This window comes from Nanorana parkeri, unplaced genomic scaffold (assembly GCF_000935625.1).
Source record: "Nanorana parkeri isolate BGI_ZX_2015 unplaced genomic scaffold, ASM93562v1 scaffold356, whole genome shotgun sequence".
Lineage (NCBI taxonomy): Eukaryota > Metazoa > Chordata > Amphibia > Anura > Dicroglossidae > Nanorana > Nanorana parkeri.
In genome coordinates, this window is record NW_017306624.1 from 690883 (window position 1) to 709492 (window position 18610).

General features: G+C 41.9%; 1 protein-coding gene across 1 annotated transcript in view; it reads left to right on the plus strand.

Annotated features, from left to right (window-relative positions):
- PTEN (phosphatase and tensin homolog) overlaps positions 1-17651 on the plus strand; it is a 65335-nt gene extending 47684 nt beyond the window's left edge. The window contains exons 8-12 of the mRNA XM_018558751.1: positions 2394-2629; positions 4000-4141; positions 11618-11784; positions 15154-15381; positions 17111-17651. Of these exons, the coding sequence (XP_018414253.1) occupies positions 2394-2629; positions 4000-4141; positions 11618-11784; positions 15154-15381; positions 17111-17296 (959 nt within the window). The 3' untranslated portion in view covers positions 17297-17651. The remainder of the gene's footprint in view (positions 1-2393; positions 2630-3999; positions 4142-11617; positions 11785-15153; positions 15382-17110) is intronic.
- Positions 17652-18610: the final 959 nt, after the last annotated feature.

Below are 18610 nucleotides of genomic sequence, written 5' to 3' on the forward strand. Positions count from 1 at the left end.
GTAAAAGTTGTCGGCCCAAACAGGAAAATTGAGTCCCCAGCTATTTTTCTGGGCAGCGTTTTTTTTAAGGGATAAAACTGAGAAACTTGTATGCATTGTATTTGTTATTAACCTTGCTTTAAATCTGTTGCTGATCTGCGAGTATTCTAGGCAGCCATAGTTTAGAGCATCAAGAACCTGCGGCAATGGGTTGTTAACATCCATAGAATTTGTCAGATTAGAAATATAGGAGTTGCTTTCCCCCCCTCACTATCTAATACCCGATCCCGGGCCGCAGATGGGGCAGCGGATCCCGGAATTGAAGGTGAGGGGTCAGGAAAAAACAAGCACATATAGACGATCGGCAGGCTATAGAGCCGCCGATCGTCTATGTGAAACACCCGGCAACGGGTGTTTGCATTGGTCGGGTCTTTTCTGCCCGTGCGCGCCCGCGAGCAGAAAAAAAAATGCCATCTGGAGACGGCAACCCGCCAACGCAGCAGTGCTGTCCGTCCGTTTTTTTACAACGGGCGGACGGCAACTGGTTAAAACATTTAGATACCCACTGAACTTATTCGATTCATCCTTTTATCAGATAGTTTATCTGAAGGCTGCCATATATTGCTGCGTGGTCTCTAGCTAACCAATTGAGCTCTCGGAATCCTTTGTTTCTTGCTGTTGGTTTTATTGCCGAAAGCAATATTGTGCTATTTTTGTCTCTCCACTTTTTGCAGACGACTCAGACAATGGCATATTATAAAAGATATTGTGCCTATGATTGTCACGTACCCTCAGTGGTTACTTTTTTCCTCAATACATCACCTAATTATTGTGGCTTTTTTGGGCCACACATTTTGTGCTGCAAACCTATTTCCTCCTGTTTCTAAATTCTGATCTTACCATCTGCATTTTGCAGCAGCATGAATGATTCATCACACCAGGCAATGGTTTTTTTTTAGTCTTTAGTCCCTGTTTGAGGGATGTTATCTGGTCTGTAGCCTCATTTCCTTGTGTTTGTCTTCTGCTGCTGTAGCCCTTTGAGGTTCCATGCGTAGTGTGCCCAGAATGCCATTATGCAGTGCTTGTTTGAGTGGTTGTGTTCTCCTGCAGATTGATGACGGAAGAGTTTCTAGATTTCTTTTACTTGTTGCACCATTCACCACCACTTTAGAAGCGGTGGTGCTTGATAATCCCCGGGAGTTCCGTGGCTTCTGAGATGCTGCCCACTACATCTGGTGCCAATAAATCCTTGTGTGTTCAAAGTCATGTAGAGCATACATCTTCCTCATTCTAGTGTTTGGTCAAACAACTGAAACTACTGGCCTGCATGCTTCATGTGTTGCTTCATTAAGAAACGGCCAGAAAATTGCCACCGTGATGTAAATCTTAACACAGGGATTTTACTCTCTATAAATGAACAGGAAAAGTAATCCAAAGATCCAGAAGAGATTTTTTTTTTTTGGGGGGGTCTATTTAAGAAAATAAAACCGTATGGTCTTATGATGACCATACTACTACTTTTTACAAATACAAAAGCGTCCCACATTTATAAATCAAAACAGTGTGCTATAAAAATGTGCAATGAGCTCCACGAGTGGAGCATTGTTAAAATGAATGTATAGAAGAAAAACGATGAGAGAGAGCCCGTTTCATGTTTATGTACAGACTGGGGCACTCCTTTTTTTTTTTTTCTTCTTAGTAACTACATGGTGCTGGATTAAGGATCTCTGTACCCCCACTCTCTTCTATAAAGCTTTACCCGTGCCTCCTTTTCATACCTTTTTCCTCTAAGGCCTCATTCACACGGGGTGTACATGTCCTTGTGGAGTGCATGCCCGTAAACAGGCCCATCCTGTGAGGGACAGGTGCTGCGTGTGATTGCGCGTAGCAGCCTGTTCTTCCCTATGGGAGAATGCGCCTGTACACGGTCACACACACCCGAACTGCACATCCATGTGTGTATGGGTGGCCGCACTTGGATGCAGACAGCATGCATAATGCCTTATACTTCACCTCCGATCTGACCATTTGACTCGCTCCATTCCTTAAACAGAGCTTGTGCTTTGTAATAGATCGCTCTGCCAAGTGGGCGCAGGTAGGGGATCCTCAGCTCTGTGTAAGCTCCAAGTCCTGGTGGCTGAACAGAGCGATGGAGAGTAGGAAGGTAGGTAGGTGCAACTAGGGAGAACAGCAGGTGATTGAATCTGTTTAAATTGTTGTGCACAAAGTACAGCTTTACTGTAAGAACAGTACATAGCTGAAAGCGCTTAGCCATAAGAGTGTTGTAGGTGTGACATCATTGCTGTTCTATGCTGTTGTGTTTACTGATTTGTAACAGTACCGTGATGCTGAATAAATGATTTGTACAGTAATTGGCAAAAACGCTTGTGTTTTTTTTTTTTCTCTTTGAACAGTTGCACAGTATCCTTTTGAAGACCACAATCCTCCACAGTTAGAGCTAATCAAACCATTTTGTGAAGATCTTGACCAATGGCTAAGTGAAAATGACAATGTAGCAGCAATCCACTGTAAAGCAGGCAAAGGTCGTACAGGAGTCATGATCTGTGCTTATTTGCTACATCGAGGCAAGTTTATAAAGGCACAAGAGGCATTAGATTTTTATGGAGAGGTTCGGACCAGGGACAAAAAGGTCAGTATTGTTTGTGTACAACCCTTATACGTGATCTTTTGTGCCAAATGAAATTACTGCTAGAAATAGTTGAAATCTTAAAGCGTGTACAAATATTTGAATCCGATCGCCATGCAATTGTGAAGAAATAAAACGTTTAACCTCTTGTGACTTCAAGAAAGCGTTTTACTATAAAGTACCAGAATTACCTTTTATATATTTTTTTTTCACGTCAGTCCTCTGCAGATATCTGTAAAACCGGTGCTTAAATTGTGTGCCGCCTTTGCTCCACTGACCAGTTTAGACTCGCATTGGTGGTTGGCCTGTGCCTGCATGATGGACTTGAAATTGAACCTGTACGCTGGCAAATACAATAGGTTGACTTTAGTGCTGGCCTGCACAGCGGCTTATGCCTTGTTTCCCTTCACACCCCTGCTGCTGCTCTATTTGTAGTAGTTCAGAGGTAACGTGGGCAGGGCTGATAGGACTGCTATACACTATAGCTAACACCTGAGTGCACAGAACTGGATGTCTGGTAGGTAGGTTCAACAGTTTTAATAGAAAATAGGGAGCACATAAAAGAAGTTAGTTTACATACACTTCAAGGAGGACTTGCATTATCTGATTTGTGCAGTGTCATTTAGCTTTAGGGCTAGTTCACGCCATAGTTGCGTGTGGCTGCAGTGCGATGCATTTTGATGCTTTCCGTTGCGATCAGGTGCAGCTCAAAGGAGACAAGCAGTATTTTTTTCTGACTGTTGTGAACAGAACACCAGAAATCCCATTGGAGAGCATTGTGACACAATTTTGATGCAGCTGCCAAACTGAACAGACTGCATCTGGTGTGAACTAGCCCTAACCTACAATATTTTACAGTAAGTAATAGCGGAAATCTATTCCATTTTTATATCTAACCAGGTAGGCTTTTGTCCTGTTAGTAACAACGTTTACCATTTGTCAGAAAAAACAGTTCTCATATGTATTTGCAGTAGAGGACATCTTTCTAAAACCTAACCATATTTAGTTCATGCAGTGACAGAATTCATGATATTCCTTATCAGGGGAGGTTTTTTTAATTTGCATGCAATGTAAAGTGTTTTGCATGAAATGGTTAATTGGTGCATCCCAGTACTTCTTGCTTTAAATTTTACATTTCCATTGTACAATGCCATTACCCTCCAGCTATGTACGATTTCTTTAGTTTGAGCAATATGACAAAGTCCATTTCTTTGTCTGACTTTGCTGCAGATGTCTTAAATAGGTGACTTGTGTACTCAGGTGTGTTTATAATAGATTTCTATCTTGTGTGATAAAAGAAATGTTAAGTAAGGTAGAGAAGTTGTAAAGCTGTGTGGTTCAAACTGCAGAACTAACGTCTTTTATATTTTTAGGGTGTGACAATTCCCAGCCAAAGGCGCTACGTATATTACTACAGCTACTTGTTAAAAAATCATTTGGATTACAGACCAGTGGCACTTCTCTTTCACAAGATGATGTTTGAAACAATTCCAATGTTCAGCGGTGGAACATGCAGTAAGTGGAATGAGTGTCTCTTCTTGTAATGCTGATTCCAGAATGACTCTGTGAAATATGTATTGTGCTGTTTGTCTCTGACATCAGCTGGGCTGTTAGATCAAAATGAACTTTGGATTCTGTTGTGGAGATAAAGTCCAACCTCTAAATCAAATGGCAAACTGTTTTCCTTTAGGGCTCATTCACATGGCTGCAGAGGGCCGTACACAGTCAAGAGGCACTGGTATGTGTGTCCGAGCATACAGGAATGGATGAGTGGCCCTGAACGCAAGCTGTTTGCGTGCAACTAAGACATCGGTCAGCCTGCCATTCATTTGTACAGGCTGCTGTACGCAAACAACTAGGACACCTGGCCGCAGAAATATGCCCCTGCTTGGCGTTGTATGTCTCTGCTGCCATGAGAATGGGCCCTTAGAAAAACTCAGAGTAAGTTCAAGACTTTTAGTTTTGGGAATGCATTAAATATTCAGTTCAGTATCCTGGCAAGTGGCAAGTCCTGCAGGGACTGAAGTGTAAGCCCCTTTCTGTATTTGATTGGGCCTGGTGTATGTTACTGTAGTACATGACTGTGCACAAAACCCTGTGATTTACACATGTTCCTATTTATTAAGGCACACAAAGCTCAAAAAGATACACAAGTTTATTTGCCACGTATAAGGCAACCTATTGGAATGAAAAGTGTGAATGGGGACTAAATGTCTCTTGTTGACCACCAGATTCTGTCTCCAGAGCAGATGACAGGATGAAGGAAGAATTGTTTCCAAGAACCACACGCACTCCTTACGGTCTGCAACCTTCCAATGGTGGTGGTGCTCATGGTGATCACACGGATGGCGCCGTGCAAAACTCAGAATAGTCTAAACAGGTCACCGGCACACACACATGAATACAATATCTCTTTGATATGTTAATTGAAGAATGTCGCAGCATGTCATTAGAAGCTGAAGCTAGCGTTTCGGGACCTCGCAGAGGCATCAGAGCGACAGTGACTGACTGTGATTCATCTGTGTGTGTGCCGGTGACCTGTTGAGACTAGGATGAAGGAAGAGGTTGGTCTTGAAGGGGTGGCCAAGTTCTTTTTAGAAACTGATGTCAAATGCAGTGTTGGGGTTTGAGTAATTAACCCCTTAAGGACAAAGGCCTTTTTTATTTTTTGTTTTACATGTTTTACTTCACATTTTAGGGCTGAAAGTTACTTAAAACCCCCAAACATTATATATTTTCTCAAAGACAAGACCCTGTAGAATAAAATGGTGGCAGTTGCAAATATTTTGTTGCATAACATCAGCACAACTTATCAAACAGAAAACGTTTGTGAAAAATGCACTTAAGATAAATTTAGTGCCCCAAAACCATTTTGTACAATATAAAAGATGAAGTTACAACGAGTAAATAGATACCCAACATGTGTGGTTTCGTGAAACTGCGACAATTCAGTACCCCAAGAACTCCATACACGATACTTTAAAAGCCCCTACAGGTTGGGGCGGCCGCTTTACCAGAATGTAGAAGCGATCTGGTGGCAGCTGAGCAGCCAGAATCGCTTCTGTAAAGCCGTCCGCTTGCTCTACAATTATGAACAGAGTAGCCCCTTCACAATGCTGGTGGGATTATCCTGTCATGGGTCGTGGAGGGGTTAGAAAGGGTATATACAGGCATTAGTGTCTCCCTAATGGTATAGTTGACATTTAGTATGGGAATGGTACAGAGACCACTTCTGCACCAGGAGCCTCAACCTGCACACTAGCTTGGAGACTAGTGAGATGACGTCTAAGGTTCTGTGGTTTGCTGGCAGGAAACTGAACCTGCTATGAATGTGATTTACCCTTAGGTGTCTGACCTTCCACGCCTTACTGCAATTTCATAATCCAGTGCAGGCACATTGGAATAGATAGTGTGACTTCATTGCTTATTTCTCTACAATAGGGTAAAAAATTGAACATTTGATGTGTTAATCCTCTCGGTTAAGAAATCTGTTTTCTGCTTTGAGTAAGCAGTGTAAATCTCTGCGCCTTGCTGTTCTAAAGGTGCAAGATGATTGTCCCAGACTCTTCTGTGCACTTTTTTGTTTCATGCAATGTTTGAGAAAGCATGAGAGTATAAACTCCTCCTTTTCATATTTACCGTATATACTCGAGTATAAGCCGAGATTTTCAGCCCATTTTTTTGGCTGAAAAGTGCCCCCCTCACAAAAGTCTGCAAACATTTAGGTTCTGAAAGATTTTTGTTTTCAGAGAAAGGTATGATTGGACACACAGAATTTCTTGATTTTTTTTTTTTTTTTTTTTTGAGTGCCTGTTTGCACCTATGCATCGTGTTAGGCGCACAATACTTTGCGTTGCATACAATACTTTTCCTCTACAGCGCACGGTATTTAGGTGCTGTGTTGCAACGCATTGTGGCCAGGAGGTGCAATGGGGTACCATTCAAATGAATGGCAACGCACTTGCACGGTAATGAACAGTAGGTGCGTTGCACGATGGCGTGCGTTAATCACACGGTACCATGCCATTAACACAACACATAGGTGTGAATGGGCCCTTACACCAAATCAGCATTTTTTTCAAAATATTTTGGTCATTCTTTTTTTTTAAACAGATTAAATATCTATCTGTTTCTAATCTTCTGCAGCTACGTGGTGAAAAGATTATTCTGTTATAAAAAAGTGATGTGTGTCACTGCCTGATCACCACAGCCCGTGCTGTTATCTTGTCCTTTGTCTGCACACCATTGTGGTTATTTTCTTTGGGTTTGGGTTTAAAGCCTCCTCCCTTCCTGTGCTTAATTTTGAGGCAGTTTGGTTTTGTACACCTAACCCAACCGTTACACGGAGCGTGCGTCTAATAGTTCAGAAGCCTGGTATGTGTTTGGTCTAACTGTAGCTATTTTCTTGGAATAGTAATGACTGCATTGCGTACTAAGTATAGGGTATAATGGCATTTTGTTTTCGATTTAGATTTTCATTGCATGGCTTTTTCTTTTTACACACTCAAAGGTAGGAGGTGCATTCTTTCTTTACTGATCATTGTATACAAAATAGCACATTATATAAAGTGTACCTGTAGTTTCCACAGCCTTGTTAGATTCAAAGCAGCTCAGGAAACTAAGCTTTAGAAGGTGCTCGCTATTGGTTTTAAAACTTTTTTTGTGCCTGCCCTAGACTGCCCCCCGAACCTGGACTTGTATATCCCAACATTCTTAATTTAGTTCAATTTGAGTTCGTGTTTCCTTTTTCATCATCCGGTACTGTATTTTAGGATGCAAACACGAGAGGACCATGTATTAGCATGGGCAAAGAACTGATGGAAAAGCACCACTTATTTTGTGGCCTATGCAGAGATCTGAATATTTAGTCTATAAATGATCACCTTGTTGGTTTCCTTATGTGATATCCCCCCACCCACCTCTTCGTTTTATGTCTTATGAACCCCATGCTTAGACAAGAACTGTAATCCTGTGATGCCCCAACACTAACATCTATGGCAGACCTATGAGATCAGACAGATTTCAGGTGACATGTGACTCTGATTGCCTCTGCTAGGACCGCTCCCAGATTTCTAGGCTAGACTGAAAATAGATTATTATATATGTATTTGTAAAGAGCATGTTCCAAAATGGGCTGAAAATAAGCAACGGTGTACCAAGAGGATTGGTGTTGGGCCCAGATATTTTCAGTCTAATCTGGGTTTGTTTTTTTTCTTGGCATGAAATGATGTAGGATTGCACAGTTATGACTTATGAAAGTATTTTAATAAAATATTAACATAAGCAGTTAAATGAAAATGCAAGGTCCACTTATTACGGAGCCCCCCTTTTATATACACCTAATAAAACGCTAAATACCAAAGGTTAGAAGCAAAAAAGGAGACCTTGCGCCCCATCTTCTTGCCACTTCCTGCAGCTGTTGCTGACCTTTACTGTGCTTAGCCGCTGTCATCGGGGAAAGTCTCCCAAGAACACACTGTGGGGGGGGACACGTTTTAGTCTGATTCGGTGTACTCCACCAAAACACCTGACATAGGATTTGAAAATAACGTTTAGCAGAATTCCTCCATGCCATTCAGCTGTTATGACCACACATGCTACATTATCCCCTCTATAAATCTAGAATATGGCGGGACAGCAGTTTGCAGAGGAGGTATAGTTGTTGGTCCCTGGTCATTAGCAGGTTTTGGGGAACATGCATATCATTTGTTTTGTTTTGTTAGGGGTAGTGTTGTACCATTTTTATTTTGCGTTACACTTTCCATATTGTGGTAATTGTACACTTGTTTCTGTTCTGTTATTGATATAGTTGTAAAGTGGTTGATTGTGTGTTTTTGTTTTTTTTAATACATGAAGTGGTTGGTTGGCAGTCTTTTTGCAATGTCTGTGCAGTCTTATTACATTATGTCTAATAGCACTTTTTTTATTCTTACTGGTAAAGCAGAATATTCATTGGATAGTTGTATACAAATGTTATAGTGCGAATGTTGATTTGGTCATCTAGTGAGCATGCCTTTATTTATTATTCTATACGTTTTGCTCAAATCTGTGATCTTTATTTTTGATGCAGTGCTAGCAGAGTTCTGGCTGCCATTGGTCTTAAACTGGCCATACACTGCCCGATTGCACAGTGGGCGCTCCTGTTGGCCAGCATTCTTGGATCAGCTGATCGAAGGAGCCGGTCAGATACTTTTCATACGAACAGAGCTAGCAGCCAATCAGCTGACACCTCTGTCCAGGTATTCTGACACCAGCCAGGGGCCGCTGTTGGAATACAATATAAACGGCGGGTATCCTTTGACCCTGGTTAGCGTTGATGGAGGAATCTGATATTTTCTTCCTTCAGCCGGCAAGTTGAAGGAAGAAAATATCACAGTGCATGGCCAGCTTTAGTCCGGTATCACTACCGTAGTTTCATGTGTTCCTCACATGTACTGACTGTGTAAACTCATATGTGTTACTGGACGCATTTTCAAACACTCTTACAGATGCTTGGTTTATGTGCCCCTTGGTCTGTATTTACATCTATGGTAAATGGGCTGAATGGTACAAGTATCATGCCTAAAATTCTGCTATATGTGGATATAAGATGGAGTTTAACACAAATGTGTACAGATGTCATAAAATGGATTTGAGTTTTTGTTAATGGGGAAATAGCAGATTGGCACATAGCTGAATGTTGTTTTCTTATCCATGTATTTGATCCATCCATGCCATTGCTTTAATACATATAACTGCCAGGAACGGCGAGGATGATGTGCAGTATTTCTGGTGGTTGTATTTGTTTGACAACAAAAAAAAATGAAAACGTAACAGTGCTGCAGGTTGGTCAGAATTTCCCCTTCAGCACTTTCAAATGTCAGTTTGTCTCATTTCTGCCGGCTGACACATTCAGAGAAATCACGGCACTCACTGGAATCACTCCAAGTTGTCTTTTATATTAATGCGGTAAATCCGATACAAAGTTCTCACCAGTAGGAGCTCAGAAACCTGTTTACCATATTCATCAAATATTTTCAGCTGGACTTTTTAGTGTTTTGATTCCTCTATTGAATGTAACAAAAAGTGGAATATGGAACATCTGGTGCATGGCTTCCTTCAAGTGTTGCATGACCAGGAAATGAGTGTCGCCATCACAATGTTCAGTGAAATGTGTATGTACATCACCCATAAACACGTGAGACTAAGACACTGGATACTAGAAGAGCCAATTAATGGCAGTGACTGTTAGTACCTGGAGGAGGGGTCAGTGAAGCTGCTTCAGAGTGCACTCTCTGCACCAACTTTCTTCCTGTGTAAACAGAACTGGTCTTGTTGCCTTTGTTTACCATTGGGGCAAGTGCATACATTTGCCTTAGTACAAGGTTCTTAAGCAAATCTTCATGTGTAGTGCTGGGTTTAAAATACACACAGCTGGGCAGATCTCTCTTAGGCCCCATTCACACTGCGCGATTCGCAAATCGCGCGTTTTGTCGCGCAATTTGAATTTTGCGCAAATGCTTGCATTGAGCAAGCTTGAATCGCGGCTAAATCCGCTACAAAAAGGGTCCTGCTGTAGCGACGCACGACCCGCGACTGCCCCATTGAGAAGCATTGGGGAGCGATATCGCGCTGTAAATTGCCGCGATAACGCGAGAATTACTGCGTGATAAATCGCTAAGTGTGAACGGGCCTTAGATGGGGAGAGCGAGATCTTTTGCTCATCAGGAGCCTTCTGGGTTTTCGTTTTTCTGTGGGGAAAAGGCGACTGTTTTTTCTGTTGCAGTGATTTTTCACATTTTGAAGAACGTCCTCAAGATTTAGGGCCCGTTCACAAAAGGCCATCTGCTAATTCGGAGTATTTTAGTGGGTGTGCTGTGTACCGGTGCTTTGTTAAAGAACTCCGCACAACATTTTCTATTTACCCTTGCAGTAGGGCTACTCCTGCACTGCTTGTTTTTTCTAGGTGATGAAAGTTATACTCACCATAACTGCAGAGCCAGCTTGTTCTTTGAGACCAGTCTCACCATCAAGAGTGCGCTCCAGTGCGTTCACCCTCTGGAAGGCAACCCGGCCGGGTCACTTCCTGTGTGACTCGACAATCGCCGGCATCCGAACGCGTGGCACGCATTTTTGGCAGATCGCACTGGACCGGAACGCAGGCACTAATGTGCCACGCGTTCGGGTGACAGATTGCACCGCGGGTGGTGGAGCGTGGCTGCTGTGCCATTGAGTTCAATGCACCACCACGCCCCTTCCCGTCTAAAACAGTGAGCCAGCCGGGTTGCCTTCCAGTGTGTTCCAGAGGCCGAACGCACTGGAACACACTCTTGATGGTGTGACAGGGCCCTTAAACCAGTCCTTCCAGCCTCTCTCCCCTCCTCTGCAGCAATCTAAAGTCCCATAAATCATCACATTCTGTACACTGTGTATAGACATGAAGACACTGGAACATTCCAATGCTGCAGCGTAGGAGATAGATTTCAGAGACTGGAGGAGCAGGGAGCTGACTCAGCAGTTTGGGGGTGCTTAACTTTTTTTTTAGCACCTAGGCAAAAACAAGCTGTTAACCCTTGCAGTACAGGGGTAGCCCCACTGCAAGGATTAATACAAGCTTTGCCTGGAGTTGCTCTTTAAACTTGAGTGTACAAACTCCACACTCCAGGTCCTTGTACAGTAGTGTGGTGTGCTGCAATATGGTTCAGTATTGTGTGAGAAAAATGCAGCTGTATTGTGGTATGAACAGCACCAGTAACCGCATCTAGTCTGAGCGCAATTCTTCCACTGACATGATCATTATCACTAATAACCAGATATCGCAAATGTGCTTTATCTCTGCAAAAACAAGCTGTATGAATGTCATGGGTTTGTAGAGTCAACTGGCAATAAAAAATCCAATTCTGAACCTCACACACAGTACAGAATTATTATATCTGATGAGTTGAATGTGTGCACTTGAAGCATTGCACGCAGTGAATTGTTCTAACGTTGTGCTTTTTCCCACTCCTCTAGATCCCCAGTTTGTTATCTATCAGCTGAAGGTTAAGATATTTACATCCTCTACAGGACCCACAAGACGTGAGGAGAAGTACATGTATTTTGACTTCCCGCAGGCTCTTCCTGTTTGTGGAGATATAAAGGTTGAGTTTTTCCACAAACAGAACAAGATGATGAAAAAGGTTGGTGTTTCCAATGGCCAGAACATTTTCTGGCTTTAGAAAAGAGCTCTGACCCCTGAATTTCTATGTTACATGTAAAAGATGGAGTATTGTGTTATAGCGTAAAAGCAGAGCTCAGCATTCCTGACATTACTCCAGCACAGTTCATCTGCAATCTGCCACATTCCTCAGCTGGTAAAGGACTTCCTGTGTGACTCGACAATGGATGCCGTGGTACCATGTTATGTCTGAAGCTTTGCTTTTATTTGCAGTTTTATGCTGCTGAGAAATATGAACAGCGCTGCCTGTAAGTAAAATATATGACCGCTCCATCGCTTACATTTCTGGGGTGCAAGTACACCGGAGATGGAAGCTTTACAGACTTCCTTCTTGGAAGCACAAGCTGTGAAATTGGAGCTCAGCCCTACCTTCAGATTGACCTTTGACTTGTGACTTAGAGTTCCATATTGGCTTCCTGTAATCTTTTACTCTACAGAAAATATAAATAAAATAAATAGAAGCAGTTGTCAAAAAAAAAGCCACAAAACATTGGTTACATTTTACCACTTGAAGACCGGGGGCTTAAACCCCCTTCCCGTCCAGGCCATTTTTCAGTATTCAGCGCTGCGGTACTTTGACATTTATTCCGTCATGCAACGCTTTACTGAAATGAATTTTATACCATTTTTTGGGGGACTGATAGAGCTTTCTTTTGGTGGTATTTAATCACCACTGGGGGTTTTATTTTTTTATTGAATAACAAAAAAGTACCATACATTCCCTATGAAATGTTACGAAACATTTATCACCCCAATTTTTGGTAAAATATAAAAGATGGGGTCACGTCGGATAGATAGACACCAAACATGTCAAGCCTTATGCAGAATCTGGAAATGATCAAACAACCTTTTAGGACTGTCATAGAAGTGCAATTATTTTTATGCAGGAAATCTAGTGTTGCTGCAAGTGTAGCATCACTGGCCATGCCCCCTCTGTGCGTGTTAAAGTGACACCTTAAGGTAGAAGTTAAATCTTAAAAATGTATCTTATTTGTGTATCACTCGGCTGTAGATCCTCAAATCATCTCGGAATTGGTGCTGACACTGTCATTCCTCCTGGAGGGTGGCTACTTTTCTTCCCCATGGTCCCTGTGTGTTGTAAAGTAGATGCCTCTCCGAGCTCACTCCCGGGATGTACAATCTCAATACAAATTCGTGAACTAAACCTGAGTTTGTAGTCCATCACAAGAGTGAACCTGGAATGGTGGCTACTTTATAACACACACAGGGACCATGGGGAACAAATGTAGCCACCCTCCAGAAGGAAGGACAGTGTCAGCACCAATTCTGAGATTTGAGGTTCTAGAGCGGAGTGAGACACAAGATATCATTTTTGTTAATAGTTAAATTACCTGAACGCATTTGTAAGATTTAACTCCTGAGTTCAGTGTCACAGTAATTGCACTGTAGCACTGTTCATGGCTTGCATCATCTTGTGCTTCCACTCCACTTTTGCCCAGCTGCCCCCTATGCTGTAATTTAACCCCTTCGTGACTGACGACGTAGAGTGTACATCGCCAGCATCGGGGCTGTTTAAACAGACTCCCGGCGACTTTTGCCGCCGGGACTCTGTTTAAACTTGTAGAGCCGACTGTCGGCTTTACAACAACAAATACTAAAAAAATTTAAAAGGCCCCCGCGAGCATGTGCGTCGCCACGTAAACACGTGCCGGGTGCGCCTACGTATGAAAACGACGAACGCGCTACACGTTGGGTATCGCCGCGCACGCCGGAGTGAGAGCAATAATTCTAGGGCCAGTATTTTGGAGTATCTCAATTGATGACCTGTGGGGGCTTTTAAAGCGTCTTCTGTGGACTTTTTTGGGCTACTGCAGTTTTTCGCCGTTTCACGGACGCACGCAATTTGTAAACTGGGCATGTTGGGTATCGTTTTACTCGTAACCTAATCTTTTATATTTCAATTAAAAAATGGGTATTTTGTTGTGTTTTTGGGCTTTTAATTAAATTTGTCACTAAATGTTGGGGTTTAATAAGGAGTTGCGCTAATATTGCGCAACATAAAAATTTGCAACTACCACCATTATATTGTATAGGGTCTTGGCATTCAGAAAATATATAATGTTTGGGGGTTTTAAGTAATTTTCAGGCCTAAAATGTGGAATATAACATGGGTGCAAAAAATGAAAAAAAGGCCTCAGTCATGAAGGGGTTAAGAAATGGTGACACTACTTTGGTGGTGGGCCATGTAGAGTACACATTATGCTCAGTGGTTGTATTTCATGTGAACTGTTCAGCAGAATGCAGAGAGAACCTTGTAAGACACTGCAGCCTCCACATGTTTTCCATATGATCAATGACACCTTCCATTATAAATGAGCCCGACTCCATTGGAGTATATTGGAGGACACGTAAAGCAAAGTTTAGCTTGATGTATGGAGGCGGTAGCATCTCTCTAGCTCAGGTGGATTTAGTCTTAGTTTTCAAAGATTCTTCTTTCAAGCTGCTCCTGATGGTTTAATTCCAAAATATTCCCTCCGACAGTTGTGTGCAGTGTATTAGTACTGCTCCCTGACTGTCACTTCAGCAAGCATGCTACACACAATGGGGGAATTTATCAGAATGTGGAGCAGCGGTGCATGTGAACCAATCCACTTCCATCTTTCATTTTTAAACCTTAAAGTGACATTAAACCCTCAGATTTTTTAACATAAAACAATAGTGTAATGTGCGCCTTACTGTAATCCATGGTTGTTTCCCTTCTCTTTGATGCTCTTCCTTTTTAAATCTGTATCTGCTCTCATGCTTGGAGAGAACTTCCCTTTTCAGCAGACTGCCTTGTCTCACACGATGTCTGTGTATAGGCTGTAACCTGAGCCAGCACTACAGGAAGAGGCCCTGAGCTGAAAAGGGAAGTTCTCTCCAAGCATGAGAACAGATACAGATTTAAAAGAGCATCAAAGAGAAGGGAAACTACCATGGATTACAGTAAGGCACACATTACAGTATTGGTTTATGTTAAAAAATCTGAGGGTTTAATGTCACTTTAACTGAACAAGCAAATAGTAGCCGATTGGTTGTCATAGGCAACTGCTCCAGATTTGATAATATCCCCCCCCCAATGTGTTTTAACTCTGCATTATGTAATTGGAAAGCAGGGCAAGTGGAAATTACGATGTGTAGATACAAAAGTGATTAGACAACTGCTACCTTTCTCTCTAGGCCGATCTTCTCAGGTCGGGTGTTAATGGATATATATCTTTATTGAATGGTAATCTCACTTTTATCTTTGCACGCTCCACTTTTTCTTTATTTTTTTTGCTCTCCCACTCTCTTTCTTAGTTTTGCTAAAAGTGATGTCTTTCTCTTATAGGAAAAAATGTTTCATTTTTGGATAAATACGTTCTTCATACCTGGTCCCGAAGAGTATTTAGACAAAGTAGAGAATGGAACATTACTTGGAGAGCAGGAACTTGATGGTATCAAAAGCACGGAACGTTCAGATAATGACAAGGAATATCTCGCTCTCGCATTAACAAAGAACGACCTAGATAAAGCTAACAAGGACAAGGCCAACAGATACTTCTCACCAAACTTCAAAGTAAGTCACAATTGTTCACTTGTACCCTTCACTTTGATAACACAACATATGAGTCAGTAGTATAGTGGTTGATACGACTACCAGCCCTGAACAAGTTGATGTGAAATGACATCACTTGCAGTTGTGTGTTGCTGGTAGACGATATCCAACTTTTCCTGTGATTCTGGCATTGTAATTCATTCTCTGCAGCACACATTTCCTGGGCAATGGAGAGCAGTGTTTGAATGACCTGACCCATGTTGGCATTGTAGGGCTTTGCCTGTAGTAAAGGGGTATTTTTAAGGTAGGTGGCCATTTGTTCATGTTGTGATGCACTTGAGTTTTCCTGCCTGTGTAATGTGCATAAAACACTTCAGCCAAAATGGAAACTTCATCCGTGGAATGGCCACAAACAAGCACAGCCCATCTGCTTTGGTGTTCCAGTTTTTCATCCAGGCTTTCATTTGCCAGGACACCCGCTGCTTTTTATTGGTTATCTGGAGACGCAGCAGCTTTTGAATGTGGAGCCTACTGCCGCCTCTCGCCCTTCTCATACATAAATCCCAATTTACGAAGTCAGCACCAGGATGTTGGTCACCAGTCGCATATAAACCGCCTTGAACGTATGAATGTACTTGGTGATGAAGGAAGCAATGTGAGAGGGTGTTACGCTGCACATTCTTCAGGAAGTACATTCTTACCTGCCCTCCTACACACCCTGTGAGTTGGTTTGTGCGTGGTTTATGGAGACCTCAGATGAAGGTTAATTGAGAAAATCTTCTGGTTTTAGCACAGCTGCTGTGTGCTGGATAGCAGTAGTAGTCGACTGATTGCTATTACTTGTTGTCTGGAGTTTCTCATGTAGGACTCATCTATGTCATGTTTAAGCGTCTGTGAAGGCAAAATACACGCAGGAACGATAATCAAATCTCAAAGATAACATGGGTAAAACATATATAGGGCTTCATAGAAAAGTTGTTGTAACTTTAATTGTCATCTGAAGGGGTAGGCAACCTCGGCACTTCAGCTGTTGTGAAACAACAAATCCCATGATGCCTCTGCCTCTAGGAGCCGTGGCTGTCAGTCTTGCAATGCCTCATGGGACTTGTAGTTCAACCACAGCTGGAGTGCCGAGGTTGCCTACCCCTAGTCTATAGTAACCAGATACTTTGTTTCTAGTACAGTCATGGAGAAAGAAGAAAATCTGTTAACTATGTATCCAAAGAAGGCCATTCCTTTATATACGAAAACCATGCATGAGGGCGAAACGCACCCAGCTCTTTTTTTTTTTTTAAACCCTGTCTCCCTCCCACACAGGGCAGAGGAACCATAGGCTCCTCTGCGTCAGTGAAGCTGTGATGGCAAGGGTGGGGGTGTGGCCAGCTGCACGCTATGTGGGTCTATGGACGCACACAGCTAGGTGCGGGCACGCACGGCCTTTACTGTGCACTTGCGGGTGCCTTCACAGCAGTCGGCTAGCTGATTGAGGCATCCGTACAGGGGGAGTGGCGCTAGCGGTCTAGATACCACTAGAAAACGAGGACATTGAAAGAAAAAGTTTTTTTTTGTTTTTTTTAGCAAGTCTGGACCCCATAAAGAAGAACAAAACAAAACAAAAAAACCCTGAAGGATTGTTGCTTTAAATACAGTTTAAGTGCAGAAATGACAAGTTTGCTTCCCTGATATTTGTTAATGCTGATAAACTGTTCATTTGCTTCATGTGTTGATTCTGCTTTGTCTTGGTCTTTAGGTAAAGCTATTTTTCACTAAAACCGTAGAAGAATCTTCAAATTCAGAAGCAAGCAGCTCAACTTCAGTAACACCGGATGTTAGTGACAATGAACCTGATCATTATCGATACTCTGACACCACTGACTCTGACCCAGAGAATGAACCTTTTGATGAAGATCAGATTACACAGATTACAAAAGTCTGAAATTGTTTTTTTGTTTTTGTTTTTTTTTTAATCGAGGGAATTAAAACCACAGAAAGACAAACTTGAATAAACTGATAAAGGACCTTTTTAAATGGCAAATTGCCTTGTCAGACTACCAGTTATAGGAGCAATGTTATTATTTTTTTTTTCCTTGACCAATATTTTTTGCCCAGCAGGGTTTTGGCACTGTTGTCCAATGGAATGAGGAAAAGGGAGAGAAAAAAAAAGAGGAAAAAGCAAAGTACAAAAAAAAGAAGAAAAGCTTACGTAACAATGTTATGTAAATATCCTTTTCGTGTCAAAAGGACATTTAAATCTTAATTAGGATAAATAAAGATGGCACTTTCCCATTTTATTCCAGTTTTTTTTATGTTTGTTTTCTGTTTAATCCCCCCCCCCTTCCCAAAAGTGGAGCTGTGTACACATAGGACCCCCCCCCTTTTTTCTTTTTTTTGTTTTGTCACCAAGTGAAGTTTATAATGTGCTTTTGTGAAATACTACGTTCACCTCCTGCCTCTTCGCAGCCAGTTTGGCAACAGTTAATATTTTTTCAATTGGCTATGGAATGTTCAAGGGTTATTTCCATGTACTTATGTGTATTAAATGCGGTGGAGAGTCTCATATTTAAAGCTGAATCTCTTACCAGCTGGATTCATGTACCATCTCAAGCTTTTTACATGCTCCTTTTCTCTTTGTTTTGCGTGCTGCGGTAATCCTGAACATATAAGGAATTGTCCACTGTCGCTGCTTTTGTTTGTGCATTTTTTTTAATTTAAATTTTATTTTGCATAATGGTGCTAGAAAAGGCAGCTGTAGGGAGCGGTTCTTTATAGAGGTACAGGATTGAACCATCCAGACCATCACGAGAGGGCCCACAGGTGAAGATCTCCCACAAGTTAGCAGGGTCTCAAATGTCCTCCTAAACCAATGTTTAAGCTTAGCTGCCCATGGGGACATTTTACCAATTTTATTTCGAAGAAGTAAACTAGTCATGATTTTAGTTTCTGCAATTCTGCATCCTTTCCTCCTATCAGTTGCAATGATGGTTCCATCCCATTTTTATAATTTCCTGTAAATTTTAACCATGTGCACGCCAGAGGATTCTTTCAAAGAACTTTCAAGCTCCTTTTATGAACGCTATTGCCAGTGGAGGTGTTGGCCGTAGTAGCCAAATTCCAGCTATAATTTTTCTAATGCCACTTTGAAAATGATGGCAAGCATTTAGTTGTTGTGGACACACATCCATGTGATTTTCCAGTTTTTATACATCAGCTCCGGTATGCTTAAAGACGACTTTGGCTCATAATGGTTAAT